The sequence below is a fragment of the Dermochelys coriacea genome, chromosome 3 (assembly GCF_009764565.3).
Source record: "Dermochelys coriacea isolate rDerCor1 chromosome 3, rDerCor1.pri.v4, whole genome shotgun sequence".
In the NCBI taxonomy this organism is placed as follows: domain Eukaryota; kingdom Metazoa; phylum Chordata; order Testudines; family Dermochelyidae; genus Dermochelys; species Dermochelys coriacea.
This window is the reverse complement of record NC_050070.1, coordinates 9829424-9849411: the sequence shown is the minus strand read 5'-3', so window position 1 is coordinate 9849411 and position 19988 is coordinate 9829424. Positions and strand designations below refer to the sequence as shown.

Genomic DNA, 19988 nt, shown 5'->3' with positions numbered 1-19988 from the left:
ACAGGTCTAATGTTATATTAATATGTACATGCAGAGACATGAGATTTGCAATATTGAATTAAACCATTGGTTCATTGAATCTGGTATCCTGCTTCAATGCCTGATTTGTGATGCTTCAGAGAAAGACAGTTTCCCTTTTCCTCTGAACCCATGTCATTTATAACACTGCAGAGAGTGCGCTTTTCTGAACACTACAGGTGACCATTTTATACCCTGAGGTATAAGATTTGATCACCAATTACCCTTTGATTAATAGCTTGCTCATGCAGAGTGTAGTCAGTGCTACATTACTCTGGGCTCGATACTGCAAGCACTGGATCAATCTAGCAAAGCCCGTAAGTATATGCATTTTTATTATGATGATTTAATATTATTTGATTTATTATTTAATATTGGTTTTATGGTCAGAATGCTCAAATATTACACTGAACCTTTTATTTAAACATTGGCGTTCTTTGGATGAGTTTAACAGGGGCTAAGCTAACTCAGTCTCGAATATTAGTCTCGTTATGATATAGGGAATCAAATATCTTCTTAACCAAGAAACAACAGCTACAAATAAACAAGCTTCCAGATTTGTCTGTCTTGTTTACCAGGGGCGTCAGCCTGCCTGGAACTGTATAAGGCACATAGAGACATCTCATGGCTGAATAATATACTGCAAATAAACTTATTGTTAAAAGTCTGTCGCATAGCGTAGAGCTGTGTGATTCTGGTGATTTTAATTCTCAGGTGGTTCAGCTCACTTTTTTCAGTTTTGTTTTACGTGGACTTGTGCTCACTGCACTGAGTTTCAGGTTTAAGTGAGCCCACAAATTCATAAAGAAACTAAGCCAAAACTGCCAAATTTTGCCTGGTTTCAGGTCAAAAGCAAACAACACAGCTAAGGGCTTATCTATACTTGGATATTTATGCAAATAACTAGTCCAGAATAATTAGTATAAGCCTCTATGTGGGGATTCCCAGTCCAGAATTACAGTCCCGTTTATGATTTAGCTTTCACCGCTTTGGTATATTTCCCGCTTTGGTATATTTGGTATATATTTGGTAAAAATGCCCTTAGTGTTGCAAATTTCACCCCATGTGACCTTTCAGATCCTTGGGTTGAGCAAATGGCTGTTTGCCTTCAAAGAAGGTTCTGAGGATGTCTTTTCTCCTGAAGTTACCTATATTAAAGTTCACACCTTTGTCATATCTCTTGATCTTTCCTGCTTCATTACCTGAGAAATAGGGCTTGGGTGCCCATAATGAGATGAAAGCCCCGGTTCCGTCTTTATGGGGCGCATTTCCTCGGTGTTGGTGGTGGTGTTGGTGTTACTGGTGGAGCTGGTGGTGGGGGTAAGACTCTCACTACTGGACGGTCCTAGGAGAAAACAGCAGTTAAACCAGGCTTCCCACCAGAGGAGCTTTAAGTACAAAAAACACAGCAAAGCATTTGTGGTTTGGGGAAAGAGAACTCTGTTCGTAGGCAGGGTTTTGCTGCCATTGAGAGACCTTCAAAAATCTTAACCAGGTTTCGAGAGAAAAAGAAAAGGATGTTGGGAGATTTCCTTGTTTGGTAAATTACCCTTGTCCCCCCACTTACAGTGTTCCTGCCTCTCATTCCATGTACTCTTAATCCCTGGCAGGGCAGGATGGAAAATCTCCCAAAGTCCTGTGTCAGCATAAACAGAGCTTGGTGTAAAACCTCCGAATGATTCTCTGGGGGAAGTGGCTTCTGTGGTTGTTCCATAGCCCTGGTTGGGAACCTGGAAGGGATGTCACCAGGACATTACAGGTGCTAATTAGTACCAGTGATGATGGGGATGCCTGTCCACTGGGAACCGGACCAAGCGCACTCATTTCACATAGGTCACCAAACAGCAGTCCAATAGTGATCAGCTACCTGTTTGCTAAATCTGGGGATGTCTGGTTCAGAGGGCAGAATTGTTAATTTAGTTCTAAAGGATGAGTTTCTGATACTATGCACCTCCTACGCACACACACATCTTATTTAACGCTCACCTGCTGGTGTCTTGGATTTGTTAAGGTTCTTCGGCTTACGTTTCCTTGTTTGAATCCCCTCTTTTCTCATTGCTAAAGGCCTTGGGACCTAGGAACCCAAATGCAAAGCATGCTATTTTCAGTATGTACGTAATACAACCTAATGTACTGGGATTACATCTCTGCCTCCTAGGATTTCAGGTAATCAGTAGATTTAACTAAAAAGACATGAAGCCAAAAGTTACTGACCAGCAGTGACTGAATTGAGACTAGAGACAGGCCCTGGCTGCAAAGTTTGGCTCCAGATCTGCATCTGAATTTTTTGGAAATAACAGTGTGTTTGCATCCAGGGCTTTGAGTCACCAATTATAAAGCCAGAAGGGATTATCAGATCTTCTACTCAGACCTCCTGTATAACTCAGGCCAGAGAATTTTATCATGACTAAATCTATTTCTACACTACAAAGCCTATTTTGACATAGCTCAGATGCAGCATATGCTGACAGAAGTTTTTCTGCCAGGGTAGGAACACCACGTCCCTGAACGAAGTTATCTTGGCTGACAGAAGTACTCTTCTGACAGCATCCCTGCATCTACAGTGGGGGGAAGAAAGGGGGTGAGTTCACACGTTGACCAACATAGGTATGCCAGTGTAAGCTTTAAGTGCAGACCAAGCCTAGCACATACCTTATGGAAAGGTATCCACTCTTCCTCTGAAGACTTCAAGAGATGGAGAATCTACCACTTCCCTTGCTAATTTGTTCCATTGGTTAACCACCTGCACTATTAAAAATTATGCCTTATTTCTAACTTGAATTTGTCTGGCTTTGATTTCCAGCCACAGGTGCTGGTTACATCTGTGACCCCAAAACCCCTCAATTCCAACGGGCAAGGGGGCTACAAGAAAATTCTGATCCTGGTCTGTCCATTCTGGTTCACCAAAGGCTATCAGGTGAGGTCTTAAATGAAAGCCAGGGTCACACTGGTCGTTAATTTCAGAGGGGTAGCCATGTTAGTCTGTATCAGCAAAAAGAACGAGTACTTGTGGCACTTTAGAGACTAACAAATTTATTTGGGCATAAGCTTTCGTGGATTAAACCCACTTCATCAGATACATCTGATGGTTTAACCCACGAAAGCTTATGTCCAAATAAATTTGTTAGTCTCTAAGGTGCCACAAGGATTCCTCGTTCTTTTTACTGGTCACTAATATTGTTGTGAAAGGCATGATCAGATATGCTGTAAGGAATCAGGTGTGTATACTGAAAATGGGTTTTAAAGTCTGTGTCAAGGCCGATTGGACAAACAGGTTTTCTGTCAGACACAAGATGTTTATGCACCTGTCCCTGCCTCAGCATGTAAATTAAGCATTGTAAGCTAACACAACCACCACACATGGGGATGTGAAATCAAGAGGACAGTAGCACACAGGAGAATAAACCATAGGGTTTATCCTGACTCAGAGCACAGACAATGAACTCTGGGGATATAAGTAGAAGGCAAAAAGATACCCCTTCATCCTGCACCTTGGAAGTAAATGGACAGTGTGTTTACATTCATGAAAACGGGATCTTTGCCCACCTTGCTGGAAGATGCAATAGATTTTGGGAGAAATAAGACTCCTTTAGAGAGGAAGTAGCCAGTTAAGCTTAGTCTCTATAAAGCGTGTTGTGATTTTGTTTTATACGGAACCTTTTTGTTTTCATTCTCCTCACTCACTAGCTCTTGAATCTTTGGTAATAAACTTATCCTTGATTTCACTATAAATATATCTAAGTGTTGTCATAGAAAGCTAGGTGCTGATCCTGAGTTGACTCATACAAGCCAGTGTGTGCACTGTTCCCTTAGGCACAGCAGACAGGGTATTTCTGTGGCATTCAATGGAGAAAGGGCTGGCTACAACAGGGGATGCTTCAAAGGGGTTCGAGGACTGGCCTGCACCTATTGTTAACCTGCAAGGCAAAGTAAGGGCTGGCTGAGCCCAGAGGAGGTTGTTTGCATAGCTACCAGGCTGGCTGTGTCCTCTGACACCCAGCTAAGCACAGGCAACTCTCTCTCTCTCACCGGAGGCAGGGGGTAACAAAGTGACTCCTACATTGACGGAAAGGGGGTTTCCATCCGTGTAGTTAATCCACCTCTCCATGAGGCTTTAGCGAGGACAATGGAAGAATTCTTCCATCGACCTAGTTGTGTCTACACCGGAGTTAGGTTGACCCAGCCACGGCACTCAGGACACAAAACTTTTCACAGCCCTAATTTTAAGTAGAGCCCAGCCGTTACTCTTTGGCCTATGCCCATCTGTAAACGAACACTACAGCATACACTCTCAGGGAACGGAGATCATTAACGGCATAAATTAATTTGTGTCTAAAACCAACAAACCCCCACCCCTGTGATCAGCCATGGGAAGAGCGGTTCGGGTTTGCAGTTCAGCCAGTGAGGGTTTGCTGTTTGTTTTCACTGTGTCTCATTGGACACAGAGAAGATTCACAGATTTTAAGGTCAGAAGGGGTCACTCTGATCACTTAGGCCGCAAAGAGCGGGGACAATCTTCCCTAATTTGCCTTCACCTGGAGCAGGGAGCGAGAGGTGGATACACAGTGGTTCACGACTAGGACTGCCTGGGCATTGTACATATCTGTGTCCACATCTGGCTTTCGAAATATAGAGCCTCATCCTACACCACGGTAGTGAGTTTGTGAAGGGAGTTTGTTCCTGACTTCAGTGGGGAGCAGGAGTGTGGAACTGGCTCGTAACACCTTAAAATTCAGATGGGCCATGGGGCCTGTGTGACTTGCCCAGATCTCATTCAAACAGACTCTTCAGGCTTATTAGCCATCAGGCTGGTCCTAGCAGTTGTGGGACCCTCTCAAACATAGCCAATTCCTGTCACCATGACAAGACTACGATCGAGAGAAGGGTTATTACATTATACAACTTTCTTAGATTCACGGATTCTAAGGCTAGAGAGAACCATTGTGATCATCTAGGCTGACCTCCCACATAGCCCAGATCACAGGACTTCCCCGAATTAATTCCTGTTTGAACAAGAGTACGTATTTGGGAGACAAACATCCAATTTGGTTTTAAAGATTGACAATGATGGTGAATCCACCCCACCCTTGGTAAGTTGTTCCAATGGCTGATTCCGCTCACTGTTAAAAACAGGCCCTTCATTTTTAGTCTGCATTTGTCAGCTTCACCTTCCAGCCGTTAGATCGTGTTATGCCTTTGTCTGGAGGGCGTAAATGGCAGGGTAAGTTACACCATGCTAAATCACCCTGCTAAAGCATTTTCAGTGAGTGTGATCCATGTGTTGCAGGGGCCAGAGACTGGGGTTGTAGAGGGGAGATCAGCCAACAGAAGAAAGTAAGACGGTATAAAATAAAGCAGATTCCCACCTGGCACTACTTGAACTAACCCTGTCTCACATCCAGTGAGTGTAAACAGTCCATCTCTAGTCTAAAGAGCGGGCACACAAGTCTATTTTACACAGGTTCTCACACCACCCTCACCACCATGCTAGCTGAGTGCCCTCCAGCCATGCATTAAGCAACCTGACTACACATCTGGCCCGGGTTATTTGTTCTCAGTGTCTCATTGTCATTACCCCATGGAGCTTCATATACAGTCCGCAGGCGTTACAGACTGGCTCGCCTTCAGCGTTTCTGCGCCACAGCGTGGTCGTGGTCGTGTGACAGTTAGCACAAGAGAGCCCAACGCGGCGGGAGGCAGACTGCAGCAAGAGACAAAAGCAACAGCAATGTCAACAAGTCGCTAGCATTACCGTTTGCACGAGCAGTTTCTAGGTCGGAGCAGACCCCATCCAGCTTTCCCTGATACATGGCAACTATTGCAGGGGTTTGTGGCTGTACTGATAATATTTTGTACGATGGACAGTAACTAGCACTGAAGAATCTCAGTGCATGTTACAGACTTTATACAGATTTAGAGTCACAACACCGCTGGCAGTAAGGTCAGTGGGTCTGTACCCATGTTACAGATTTATAAACCAAGGCACAGCGGGGTAAAGTGATTTGCCCAAAGTCACACCGGGCTTAACCATTAGCCCAGTTGTGCAGCCCTGCGGGTGAGAAACGGGGCATGACAGAATATAGTACTTCCCTGCATAGGAGACCCACATCACCAGACCCTGCATGAGCGGGGCAGGGTGGGAAGGAGCAGCTGCTAATTCACTTCCCATGCAGGTGGGCAGGGCGTGTGCAGGCAGGAGTAGAAAATGGGTAGAGCCTTTGCTCCAGCCCTGCCCACTCAACATGCCAGCCAGCTGAAATGGCACAGAGCGGGAAGCAAGATACACTAGGTACTAGGCTGGCATGGCTTACTTCTCCCCTGGAGTGTGCCGTGCAGGGGCGTACACAGGAATAAAAATGTGATGGCTTTGGGGGGGGGCACATTTTGTGTCCCCTGCAGCCAGAGGAGCTCACCCTCCCTGCCCCAGCGCTGGAGCCAGAGGAGTTCTGTGCCCCTGCTGATTATTGGGGGGGTGCCCCTGCTTGCCCCCCCCCTTCTGCCTGCCCCCAGAACCGTGACTCTCGGTCACCATTAAGTCCCCACCATGGTCTTGAGGCAGCACACTAAGCACTGCCTCCTGCTCTGGCCAGACAACGATGAGCCAAGCCAGCCAACAGGGTCAGTGACACAAGTGGGCAGAGACCCACGGGCTCCTGGATCCTCCTACCAACACTCGCACCTCCTCTGTAAGTGAAGGGAGATTTGACAATGGTCAAAGCCGAAGCAGGAAAATCTAATTTGTTTCCAACTTCAAGTGAGACTCCGCCTGACAAAGGCTGAGTCTGGAACTGGGCCCAAGCTATCAAATCTGGAGCCAGGTTTTGAGTGCTATGAAATTTGGTGGCGTTTTTGATCCAGGCTTTTGGTTTGTTCCATCACAGCAAGAGAGGCCAGCTGGGAAATAAAGATCCTGATCCTAACGCAACCACCCCCTATATTAGAGAGTGTTTAGACCTGGATGTTTGGCTTGCGGGGGCCATCCCTAGATGCATGTGTTTAAAGGGACATTGTTGAGATGTCCTGCCATCATTACTGTGTTCCTTATAATAACTGTGTATGGAAGTGTAACTCTCCTTCCTCCCCATCCTGCTGCCTGTCCACCACCTGGTCACATTGCTTTATTATTGTAGGGTTGGTCAGGAGATCCAAATGGATGGATTTTGATTTTGTTTTTAATTGGGAAAAAAAAATCCAGTGCTGAAGCAGTCTGCCACTTAGAGTCTCTAGCAAAACACAAGACGGAGGCTCCTGCTGGGCTGCCTGGACTGGATTTCTTCTGCGAGGAAATTATGATCCTGCTGCCACTAAAGTCAATGGCAAAGACCCCTTGATTTCAGTGGTGTATAATGTAAGCTCTCCTGGGCTGGGCTCTTGCCTTCTAACCTGTACAGCTCCTGACCCTCTTTTGACATCAAATAAATGATCAGAGCAGAGGCTTCCACATGTGAGGTTTTTCAAACATATTTTCCTTAAAAAAAGAAAACAAAAAACAAAAAAACCCCCAACAACCAATATTTAAAATCCAGGAAAGACTCATTCTGGAAATTGTGATGAAAACATGTAAGCATCTGTCAGTATGTGCAACTGGTCCCCTGCTGGGCCTGATCCACAGAGGGTAGGTGGCTGTTAGAGACCTGCTTATGAAGCTTTAGCTCCAGGTGTTGCTACTTGTGTATTTAACTCTGGAAGTCCCCAGTTCAATCCCTAGTGCATCAGACAAAATGGTCAGCATGTAAAATGCTATGAAACAAGCCCCTGCTTCTCCCTCTTGCTTCATTTTTAACTGTCCAGAGTCTGTAACCCACAAAACGGTATCTTCTATTCTTGTCAGGTTTGCCCATATGGCTGCCATTTCCTTGTCTTGCCTTTTCTGCAGATGGCAATATGGCTGCCCTTTGTTTACCTCCCTGTTTGCACTTACTGGCATTGTGACATGAAGGTCGGGGAACCTGGCTCTGACCTAGTACAACTGCTGTGAATTTCACTTGCTGAGCCTCCTTTGCTATATGTAGGCCTGGAACAAAACCATGTAGCCGAACACACCCAGAATTTGTGGGCGTCCTAAACTGAAACCTGGATCAGGGACCGAATGGGCGGAAGCAAAACTGGGATCCAAACTCATCCCGACGGCAGGGTGTTCAAAACCCAGATCCAAACTACTGCTGCTGCTTCAGCAAGTCAATCTAGAAATGAAGGGATCAGCACAGGTTCAATAAAAGCCAGCCTGTCCCACAGCCTTTTAGAGGATGGGGAAAAATCTGTGTGCATTGGGTTGTTTATTTCAGATTTTAGCACAGCCCTTTGCACTTCCTGATTAACAGGGAGCATGGGAAGACTGGAAACTAATGTGCTGAAACCACATGAGAAAGACTGTTCTTGTCGTACTTGAATGGGGAAATACTGAAACACAAGAAAGTCCACTGGCCTGAAGTTGCCACCCAATTTTGTAGAGCAAAGCAGCTTAGTTAGCTTGTGTACATGCATGCGGTCTAGCGGTCTTCTTCTTAGCGTATGCACAACGTGCCTCAGTTGACACATGACCAGGATTCATCACTGAATTTGGTCCAGGGCTTGGATCGCTAGCTTCCCCGGCTCGGGCCAGGTTCTGACGGGGGAGCGCGACGTGGCCGCTGATCCGTGCCCCCAGTGGTGACAGCACAGCGTTAGGACTCAGGAATCTGGATTCCAGTCCCACGTCTCCCAGTGATTTGCAGTGTCATCATGTCCTCTCTCTCTGGCTTGTTTACACCAGCTGTGAAATGAGGATAAGAACACCTACCCCACAAGGGTGGGATGACGTTTAATTCAGTCTTTCCCAAGGTTTGGAACACTGAGCTCCCCTTCAGGAATCAGTCCTCTCTCCCTACAACCTCACCCGGGGCCCATCCACCTTACTGTAGACATCTTCTGTGCACCCCAGCCCTGCTAGTCCTTTGGGATGTGACCCCACACCCTTTGGGAAACCATGGCTACGTTCATTAACATCCATCAGTGGAGTGAGAGCCGTGGAGAGACCATGCAACGCAGGTAAACACTGTGTGTGTCTGCACGCTGGGGAGAAGATCCTGCAGACACATGGGGAGATGTTTCTACACTGGCTCAAAACACAAACACTGCAGGCACTGTGGAAAGATGAGCAGTTATCACGTGGCAATGTCTGAGCTGGCACACACTGAGACGAGGGAATGGCTTTACAGAGTCAGTTGATTTTTAACACGCATCTTTTTGTAGTGAACGTATTTATCCGAATACGTACGCCTGCCACCATCTTCGCCAAGACCAGGGATTGAAACCAGGACATCCTGAGCTAAAGCATCACTCTCTGCAACCATGGGCTGTACCAGACACATAGCCACTGTGGATTGGGCCCAGCAAGGGACCCACAACACTCATCAATGGGTTACCTAGGCATACACACTGGGCACCTGCCCCAGGCGCTAAGCTTCCCTCGCTCTCTCTTAAAAATATACGGCAGAACTGAAGCAGCAAATGGGGATTTGGGGCCAAACCCTATTACAAAGCAATTCAATATCTCCTCCCACGCACAAATTCATAGAAGAAACCCCATCCCAGCCACCTCAGCCCTCCCCAAACACTGGGGAGCTTTGAAGCGTCCCCAGAACTGCAACAAATTCAGGCTGGGTTGACTCTGGAGAAGAGTCAGTTTCCGAGGGGAACTAGCAGCTCCTGATGTCACGTGCCCCAAAGGCCTGCTGAGCGAGCACCTCTGCCAGGTGCAAAGTGCACCGGTTCCTTACAAACCCTAGCGCTCTTTCAAGCCAGCCTAGGGCCTAGCAAAGCACGGAACAGCTCAAGTGACTTTGGGAGGACAAACCAGGAGCACATCACTATGAAGCACTCTAGCCAGCAGAGGGCGCCAGCGCCAGCAGATTATGGCCAGCTGAGCATCAGCCGCAGAAGGCAAAGCCAAAGAAACGATCGATTTACTATAGAAAATTCTTTCCTGGGTATCTGGCTGGTGAATCTTGCCCATGTGCTCAGGGTTTGGCTGATTGCCATGTTTGGGGTCGGGAGGGAGTTTTCCTCCAGGGCAGATTGGAGAGGCCCTGGAGGTTTTTTTGCCTTCCTCTGTAGCATGGGGCATGGTTGACTGGAGGGAGGCTTCTCTGCTCCTTGAAGTTTTGAACCATGATTTGAGGACTTCAATAGCTCAGACATGGGTGAGGTTTTTCATAGGAGTGGTGGGTGACATTCTGTGGCCTGCGCTGTGCAGGAGGTCGGACTAGATGATCAGAGTGGTCCCTTCTGACCTTAGTATCTATGAATCTATGAAACCCAGGCAGTAGCGTGATTTTTGCACCTTGAAGCTCAGACACGTATGGGATACAGGGGAGGAGGTGGGGTTGGAGACCGCACATGGACAACGTCCCCTCCTCCTGGCATGGAGGCGGGATGGGGTGTTACAGCGAGCCTTTCAGCTGGCTCCTTGCTGCTAGAGGATTGTGGCAGAGTCTTGGGTGTCCAGGGGATAAATGGGCTTGGGCTAAGCAGGCCGTTCCCCAGGACATAGAATCATAGAAGGTTAGGGTTGGAAGGGACCTCAGGAGGTCATCTAGTCCAACCCCTGCTCAAAGTACATCACGTAGGGCATAGAGCATCCACACCAGCTGCAACAGTGTGGGGACGGTGGTCTCTCACCAGCAAGGCCAGGCACAAATCTCTCTCTCCACCTCCTCTCCAACAGATGTGCCCGATGAAGCTGCAGGGTGCCCTTCCCCAGAGACAGGTGAACAGATCCCATGGGAATAAGCATGGTATAGAGACACAGAGAGATAGATTCACCTAACCTACCAGCCAGAAGCCCCTGCCTGATTCCCTATCCATGGTCTGTCATGATACCAAATTGTCTCACTCCTTTTCCCATCCCCAGCATTTCAGTTATACCTCCTGGCTTGCTCAGACAGGAAGCCACCAGAGGCTATGGAGATGGTGGGGTCACCAGAGGCTGAGGGAGGTCACAGGCAGGCAGGAGGTAGCCAAGGGATGGGCATCACAGGTACGTAAATGTGAATAGAAATGTAGAGAGAGATGGAGGGGACCAGGCTGGAGGTGGAAAGGGAGCTGGGGGTCAAGGGCAGAGCTCTGTAGATGTTATTTTGTGTAGGACCCTGTAAACCCAAGGGCTGAGTCTTCTGCTCAGCTGTGAGCAGCAGGCAGGCACTTAGGGTCTCCCATGTGTCCCACAGTCCTTTTCATCATTTGCCATGGCACCTCCATTGAGGAGCCAATGCAGCCAGTACAACAGATCACAGAGTTTTGCAGGCACAGACAACTCAGCTGAAGCCAGGATGCTATTTTGGAGGCACAGAGAGAGGCCCAGGATGCTGCTGGGAGACACCAGATGATCTCCCAACTTTTGCCTAGGATTCTAAGCCTCATCATTGCAGAGTGCCCAGGCGCCTCTGGGCAGCTTGGATTGAGTGAGTGTTTCCTGTTCTGGACTCTATTGTGTAGTTGTGCGCAGGCTGCAGGCGAGTGGCCCACGCCTTTCCTTACCAGCCGCCTCTGGGGTTTGATCAGCGGTCGGTTGATGCCGTTCATCTTGTGGTAGAGCCCGCATGCGTTGCACAGGTAGTGGCCCGTGCCGTCTCTCCTCCAGAGTGGGGTGGACATGGCTCCACAGTTGACGCATTCTCGCCCCTCAGAGTAGTCGTCAAAGAACTCTGCAGGCATGACAGTAAACAAAACAAAAAAAAAGAGGGTGGACAAATTCAGTTAAATAAAACATTTTTAAAACTCTCCACTCTTGGTCCTAAATACTCAAGCAGTACCTGGCTATCTGCAGAGAGCAGAAAAACGAAGGGGGAGGGGAGGGAAGAGTTGGGTTACAACTTTCTTTAGGAAAGGCAGGTCTTATTAAAGGCAGACTGGCCAAGTGGCTAGGCCACTGGCTTGGGATTCAGGAGTCCTGCCTCTGCTACACGTATTCTCTAGCGCCTTGGACAAGTTACTTAATCTACTCTGTGCCTCTTCTATCAAATGAGGATAATACTTCCCCACCTCACAGGGTGTTGTGAGGATAAAACCCTATAATGATTAGGAGCCTCTCAGAGACTAGTCTAGTGGTCTTCAACCTTTTTTCGTTTGCAGACCCCTAAAAATTTTCAAATGGAGGTGTGGACCCCTTTGGAAATCTTAAAAATAATCTGTGTACCCCCAGGGGCCCACAGACCACAGGTTGAAAACCACAGTAATACAGTGGTGAGGGCTGTAAAACTACCTTTTGAGGTGCAAACTGGGGCCCTCTCTTTTCATCAAAACCACGCTGTTCATGCAGGCCCAGATCTAAAGCGCCCTGAAGTCAATGTAAAGAATCCCATGGATGCTGGACTGGGCTCATCAAGGCTACACATGAAAACAACATGCACTTATTGAGGGTGCAAAGTCCTCACTGTCACATGTAAATCAGGAAGACACTTGCACAAGCAAACATCTAGCTCTGCATGCAAGCACTAGATCCACATGCACCATGGATACCCAGGTAACACACTATCTGTCTGTGGACACCACACTCCTCATCAGGAATCGATCCTATGACTCGCAGCATAGAAAAACAGGCCTCTACCACTTGGAGTAAAAGGAGACCTTCTCCAAGGACAAGAAAAGAGCAGGCTGCTAGCGTGACTGGGGTGAGCCACTAGAGGGCGACATGATCACATGCATTAGGCCAGTGTACTGCACAGGGCGCTTTTTAGCCAGTTTCACAGAAGTACCCACATGGACAAATCTGGCCCATGACGTCTGCTTACAAAATACGTTCCTGGGAATTTGGAGATGCTAAAGAGACTCTTCCTCAAGCACTGAAGCCCTAAGACAGCTATGGGAGAGTAAGCTGAACTCTATTCTGCCTTGGCAGTTACATGCTTAGTGCATAAAATCATCGCTCTGATAATGGAGTAAGAGATGGATCACATCCCGATTTTCAGATCGCAGGTTAAGCTTGCAGTGCTGGGCTACGTGTGTTACACATTCCACTCTGGGCCTAATCCACAGAGGAGCAGCATCTGTCAGAGCTCTTTAGTGTGAGCTCGAGACAAAAGCTTTCAGCTCCAGAATGAAGTCCCCCAGTTCAATCTCTACAGCTGACCACAATTACAGCGGTTACACCAGTGGGCATGTCCTGCTATTTGAATGGAGCTCTCCAGAGTTAAATTCAGCTAGAGCTCAAAAGACGGGCTTTGTAGCTAGTGGGTCTAACAGATCCATGTCTACTCTGAAACTCATCCTTGGATACAGTCACAAATAGCAAGTGTGAAAAATCAGGGCACTTTTTGGAAGGAATGGAGGGACATAGTTGCATATAAGACAAAGCCCCTATTATCAGGACAGTCCTGGTAATATTGGGACGTCTGGTCACCCTGTTCTTGGATCAGGCATAGAGGGGAACTAGAGAGGTACATGTGCAGATAACAAGAAACAGTGCAAACCCATCCTTAGCATAAAGAAGTGCAATTCCATTGAAATCATGGACAAACGCAGCACAATTCCCTTTGACTTGGTAAAATGAGAACACCCTGATGAGAGCATCCATGGGCCATAAATATCTAAACCTCCGAGACTGCAATGCATCCCTGATGTTAACCCAGACAGAGGATAACAGCCTATGACCACTGTCAGTTTGCGGAGTTATCCTTTAGTGAGCGGACTATCCTCTTTCACACTGCTTTGGTGCAGTCCCAGCTGATGACATGAGGGGTGGGGGAGTTGTTACAAAATCATTCCTGCAGACTCGCTTCCCCGATTATAACCGAAGGAACGAGATTGCTTGACTCTCAGTCTAAACAAAGAAACTACGTAGAGCCCGTAGAATTCAGTTGAAGCATTTGTTCCTTGTGCCACGAAAGAATGATAACAAAAAAAGGAGATGGGGGGGGGGGAAAACAGTGCAGCTCAGTGTGTCCTGAGTTTGCAACACACATCTCAGCCACCCTTGGAGGTGTCAGCCTTCTGGGGTTTCTCAGGACGAAACACTTTACATGGTGTGTACCACAGTAAGGGGACAGAATATACATAACGGCCAGGCCAGTGTTGATAAAAGCACATTTTTGGAAGCTGTTCAGGCTTAGGCCATGCCAAACAGAAGCTGCTGAAGAAGTGACCTGTTCAACACTGTACTGCAGATCCTAGGAACCCTGCCATGCGACCTGGGCTTTGTTATAGCGGCGTGATTTCTGGGACCCTAACAGATCTCTCCACAGACAGCTCAGAGCCAAGCCCATTGAGACTAACAGTTTTGATCAGGGGAACCTGTTTCCCACTTCACGCCCACAGCAGATTCGTTGGTGTCCCGACTCCTTTCACTGCAGATCCCGGTTGCAATGTCTACACTGAAGTCAGGGGCAAATGAGATTTTACCGTAAAGACCTGATCCAAAGCACATGAAAAATCAACAGACGTCGTTCCGGGGATTTCAGTAGGCTTTGGATGCTTGAGAGCATTACGGATTTTGCAATTTCATTTTGAGTCTTGTGAAATTTGGTGTTTTATTTCAATCCCCAACTCCTGGAGACATGTCATTAGCTAAGAATCTCATCAGTCCTTTGGAAAAAAATAGAAAGATTCTAACCCACATGCTTGTGCAGAAAAGCTTGAAAATGTGAAGCGAATGCACTTAAAGGCCCAGAAACCAGAAGACAGAGAAAAAGAAGCATCTTTTAAAAACCATCATGATTTTTATGCCAATCTCATCATTTTCTAGGCCTGACTCATGATTATGGAATGCACAGGGTAGCCATAAGAACATAAAAACAGCCACACTGGGTCAAACCAAAGGTCCATCTAGCCCAGTATCCTATCTGTCGACAGTGGCCAATGCCAGGTGCCCCAGAGGGAATGAACAGAACAGGTGATCATCAAGTGACCCATCCCCTGTCACCCATTCCCAGCTTCTGGCTAACAGAGGCTAGGGACACCATCCCTGCTCATCCTGGCAATATTGTGATTATTATAACGCCTTCCTCATTCCTGCCAATATTGTGATTATAACGCCTTCCTTATCTCCTTACAATTATTTGAGTCTCAACCAAACCATAGATCAAAAAGTGTCGTTTGAAAAGGAAAGGCAGTAGTGCAGCTGGTTAGGAAACAAGTCCTTCCTGTGAAAAATCTGAACAAAATCAAAAATTTCAATGTACAAATAAAAAATTTCCTCTGATTTTTGGGGGGGTTTCAATGAAAGCCCCAAAATTTTCAAAAGAAATTAAAATATTTGCACCCAAAGTTTTATTTTGTCAAAAAGCCAATTTGCTTTGAAAACAAGTTTCAATAGTACATTTTCAACACGTTCCAAAAAAACAATTGGTAAAATCGGGCTGCTCTAAAATTGAAACTCAAAACTTTTTCCAGTGGAAAACTTATGTTTTCAACACAATGAAAGTGTGCATGGGAAGTGTCTGCTGTCCTAGAAATTACTAATTATTTTTTAATCAAAAAATTGAAAGTTTTTGGCCAAAAGTCAAAAGATTTTGTCTGAGGACTTTTTTGTTTGTTTGTTTTCAGCCAAAACTGCGGGGTGGGGGGGAAACTGGCTGAAAACCAAATTTTCAGGGTTTTGGTTTTCTGAGAAAAAGTCAACATTTTCTGCTAAAATCTTTGACAACAAATTTTTTTTAATCATTTTGGTCAGAATTTTCTGGAGGAAAAAACCAACATTTTCCATCCAGCTCTACAGTCAAGTGTCCCTCATTACTATCGGCCTGAGGTCTATTGTCAGACACAACTTGTGGAAACTTCTTTTCACGAGATTCTCTCCCTTCCTAGTCCCCATCTTCTCTGTATTCATTTCTCACTCCACCCTTGCTCAGCTGGTTTTCCACCTTTCTTTTCCCCTCACTGAAGTTTTTCATTCCCTCCTGTCTGCTCGCCACAAAAGAATTCAATTTCTCACCAGAAAACCAAAACATTTTCAGTTTCCATTAATTTTTGGCTGAATATGTTCATTTTGGAGATTTTCAGTTTGATGAAAAATTGAAATTTTCCACTGAAAATTTTGACAAACATGTTTTGTTTTCATCTAAATCTTCCTCGGGGAGAAAAAATCCCAAACCATTTCCCATTCAGCTCTACACCTAAACCCATTGTTTCGGTGTCTCAGAATGCTGATCATCCATAGCTCCTAGTGACTTTAATGGCAGTTGCAGATGTTCGTTACTTTTGAAAATCAGATCATTAATATTACCCAGCTGTTTTGGGGGCATGCAGATGTCTCTATCAGCAATAATATCCCCAGCATGCTGATCTCCAAGGTGAGTGTGACAAGATCACACTGCCCATGATGGAGGAAATGCGGAGCCAGGAGTTGAAGATGAAGTTTGCAAGGTGTAATCTCATTACAATCTCATACATCACTACAGACCTGTCTGAGGAGAGACTGCTAATGTTCCTCATCAGGAAGAAAGCCTCCTTCTTCTCCAGGGCATACTTTATGTTGCTGAAATCCTTTTAACAGGAATGCTCCCTAGGAGGACTTCTTCACACAATATAAACTGAGTAGAACAGGAGACTTGAGCTCTGATATGTGTAGTTTAGTCTTTGGCACTGTCCCCTTATCCTCTCTGTAGTGGTGAATTAGAAGGCAAGAGAATGGATGTCTTTATAAACAAGGCCTAATTCAACCACATCCAGCTGAGCTTGATGCAGGAATGAGTGTTTGGAGTTCTCTGGCTTGTGTTGTACTGGGGACAGGCTGGATACCATAATGGATCCTTCTGCCCATAACAATCCATGAATCTACAAAAGAACGAGCACCTAACTTAGACACATAGATACTAAGGTCAGAAGGGACGATGATGATCATCTAGTCTGACCTCCTGCACAACGCAGGCCACAGAATCTCACCCACCCACTCCTATGAAAAACCTCACCTATGTCTGAGCTATTGAAGTCCTCAAATCATGATTTAAAGACTTCAAGGAGCAGAGAATCCTCCGGCAAGTGACCCGTGCCCCATGCTACAGAGGAAGGCGAAAAACCTCCAGGGCCTCTTCCAATCTGCCCCGGAGGAAAATTCCTTCCCGATCCCAAACATGGCGATCAGCTAAACTTCTTAACGACTCCAGCCTCGTTACCCCTTCCCTCTGTGGGAGCTCTTTACTGGCTTCCCGGTTCTTATCACATTGAACAAAGCTTTGTCTCCTTCCCCTCCAGGCCCTACATACTGTGACAGCGCCCTTGGCCGCATCTCTGCTCTCAGTTCCTCCCAGTGCCCCTCTTGCTCTGCCCAGGGACATTGGAGGAAAGGCTGGATGGAGTCCTTTGTTCTGTGCTCTGCAGCAGGTCAGACTCGATGATCATCATGCTCCCTTCTGGCCTGATGATCTATATGAAGCCCTCTGTGAAGAGTTGGGCCTTCAACTTTTTCTGCCTCAGTGCTCGCCCCCTCCCCAATGGGGATAATACCTCCACTCTTAGCGGGGCTGCTTGTGAGGAGATAGCCATCAGCGTTGGAGAGATCTGCTCAGACACTACTGTGTGCCAGAGAAAAGCCTATTCACCATGCTCAGAACCTGTGCTCGCTGACTGGACAGCCAGGTTCGCCAGGACACCAGGGTTGCGGCGCCACACAGATTTGGTCTGGTTTGGTTTTTCCCGTGTTCTGCTCATTCAGTTTTGCCTTTTCATTAATAACGAAGATTAAGTAGCGTCAGCCTCTGGAGGCTCCCTGTGGAAGGCGCCTGAGTAAGTGCTTCCATGGCTTTAAATCCAGTCATTATGAGCCCTTTTGACACTTATTCTTCCCCCCAACCTTGTACTAGCAGCCTGGAAAGGAAACATTTATTCAGGGAGCAAATTGCCTGAACAGCTCCCGCAGGGAGCCAGAACAATGGGAGCGGAGGGAAGGGCTCCTCCAGTCACACTCAGGGCAACAATTTCCCTTTCACGGAGCCGCTGGACAGCAAAGATTTATGGGTCTATAATGTGACCTCTTTATTACCCTTCACGCCAGGTCCTTCTGTGGAGATTTACGCCCTGCCCAGAGCCAAGCACAGCAAGTGGCAGCTTGGGAGGGGATTACGTTTGCCAGGGAAGGGTTCGGGCCACCATTTATGTGGGAAACAAACACAGAAGCCTCTCAGAACTCACTGCTTCCACCACCCGCCTTCCTGACTCAGCACCTCCACTGCATCATCATCATCACACGTTACACCTGAACCCCTTCCCCTGCTCTTTGGCCATTGTGTTAGGTCTGACTTTGGGCCTGAACCTGACTGGTGCTGAAGACTTTGAATTCCCATCAAGGTCTCAAGGAGTCAAGGGCACCCCGCAGCACCTCAGAGGAGGCTCCCAGTACCTCAGCACTGGGTCTTGAGAGTGTAAACTGCTCGGGGCCGGGGTAGATTTTAACATGAAACAGCATGGTCTAGTGGTTAAGGAGCTGGTCCAAGAACCAGGTGACCTGGGGGCTGGTCCTGACTTGAACAATGAGCTGCTGCATGACCTGGGATGAGTCTTTCCCCTCTTCGCCATTGTTTAGCCAGACTACACCGTCGTCAGGCTGGGAAATGTCTTTCGCTACCCTGTATGATGCAATAAGCCCCCAGTCTCGGTTGGAGCCTCTGTGTGCTTCCATAATCTATCTCCATGGTTTTCAACATTTTTCCGTTTGCGGACCCCTAAAAAATTTCAAATGGAGGTGCAGACTCTTTTGGAAATCTTAGTCATAGTCTGCAGATCCCCAGGGGGCCATGGACCACAGGTTGAAAACCACTGATCTAACATCATTTTTTCAATTTTTTTGGGGGGGAAGGGGCGGATTTAGAAGGAAAAGTCATTGCTAAGATACAGATCACTTAGGGTCCATGGTCTCAGAGAGCGGTACCTTACCAGCATGTGGTTCCACCAATATCAAGAGCACTGCTCACAGAGTAAGGTTCTACTCCCCAGGCAAAATGGACTCGGTGCAGTGGTTGGGCAGGAGGTCCCATGCACATCTAGTGACAGGGGTGTCAGTGGTCCCCGGGAGGTCTTGAGTGGTGGTGGGTGATTGCACAGTGCATATTTTATTGTGGCAGACTATTACTATTTAAAGGAAGGACTTTTTTGAAATAAAGGCAAATAATAATCCAGGAAGCTACATTTACAATCATTCCCAAACCAATCCTTTTAAGTTTAAAAAACCTTCATTTTGGGCCTTGAAGGGGTTGACTTTGGGGATTGAACATGAGATCTCTGGATCTAAAAGCATGTGCTAAAGAACTAGAGCCAGGGGTGGCTAGTGAGACTAGCCCAGGATCTGGGATTCAATGCTGTGTTCCATCACACACTTCCTGGATGACCTTGGGCAAGTGACTTAGTCTCTCTGTAACTCAGTTTCCCATCAGTACAATGGAGATAACAACACTTCTATAACTGTGTAAAGATTGTGAGGTGCTCAGATAGTGTAGTAATACAAGTACCTAAGAGAGAGAGAAAAGGTCCATTAGCTCAAACACAGTAGGAGATTTATAAGCTACTATATATGGGCCAGCCACTAGACGGGGACAAAGAGCCTCACTGTATTATTTTGGATGGGACATACTTGAGGCAGTTTATTTAACTCTGACAGCTCTTACCCTCCCCTTCTGCCTGTTATCTTCACCCCCTTTGATTTGCCCAGTGGAAATAGGTTTCCATTAATACAGCCTTGGAGTTTTGTTTACAGATGGAGGGAAATTTAATATCAACATTTCCCCCTAAAAAAGTGTCTTGTCAGTTCACTGAAGCACCTCCACAAAGGAGACACCATCCGTCACGCCCAGCCGGGCACTTACCGGCTTTAAACAGAGTGTGAGAGCAGTTCTTCCCCCAGAGAAACTGTCTTTCCTAAACCAATTTGTTATGATAAGAGGTGAGAGCGGCACACTCGTGTATACGCATCCCAGATGGACTCTTAGAGGAGTCTCACTTTGCACAAGTGCATATTGTGCATTTAAGTGCATTTAAAAGCAGACCCAGAATACTCCACAAGGGAA

The 19988-nt window shown here is 46.8% G+C and overlaps 1 protein-coding gene across 1 annotated transcript in view; it reads right to left on the bottom strand.

The window, feature by feature from the left end:
* GATA4 (GATA binding protein 4) overlaps positions 1–19988 on the bottom strand; it is a 46059-nt gene that overhangs the window by 2849 nt on the left and 23222 nt on the right. Inside the window, exons 3-6 of the mRNA XM_038396097.2 lie at positions 11536–11702; positions 5594–5719; positions 2005–2092; positions 1221–1363 (exon numbers count right to left, since the gene is read on the bottom strand). Of these exons, the coding sequence (XP_038252025.1) occupies positions 1221–1363; positions 2005–2092; positions 5594–5719; positions 11536–11702 (524 nt within the window). The remainder of the gene's footprint in view (positions 1–1220; positions 1364–2004; positions 2093–5593; positions 5720–11535; positions 11703–19988) is intronic.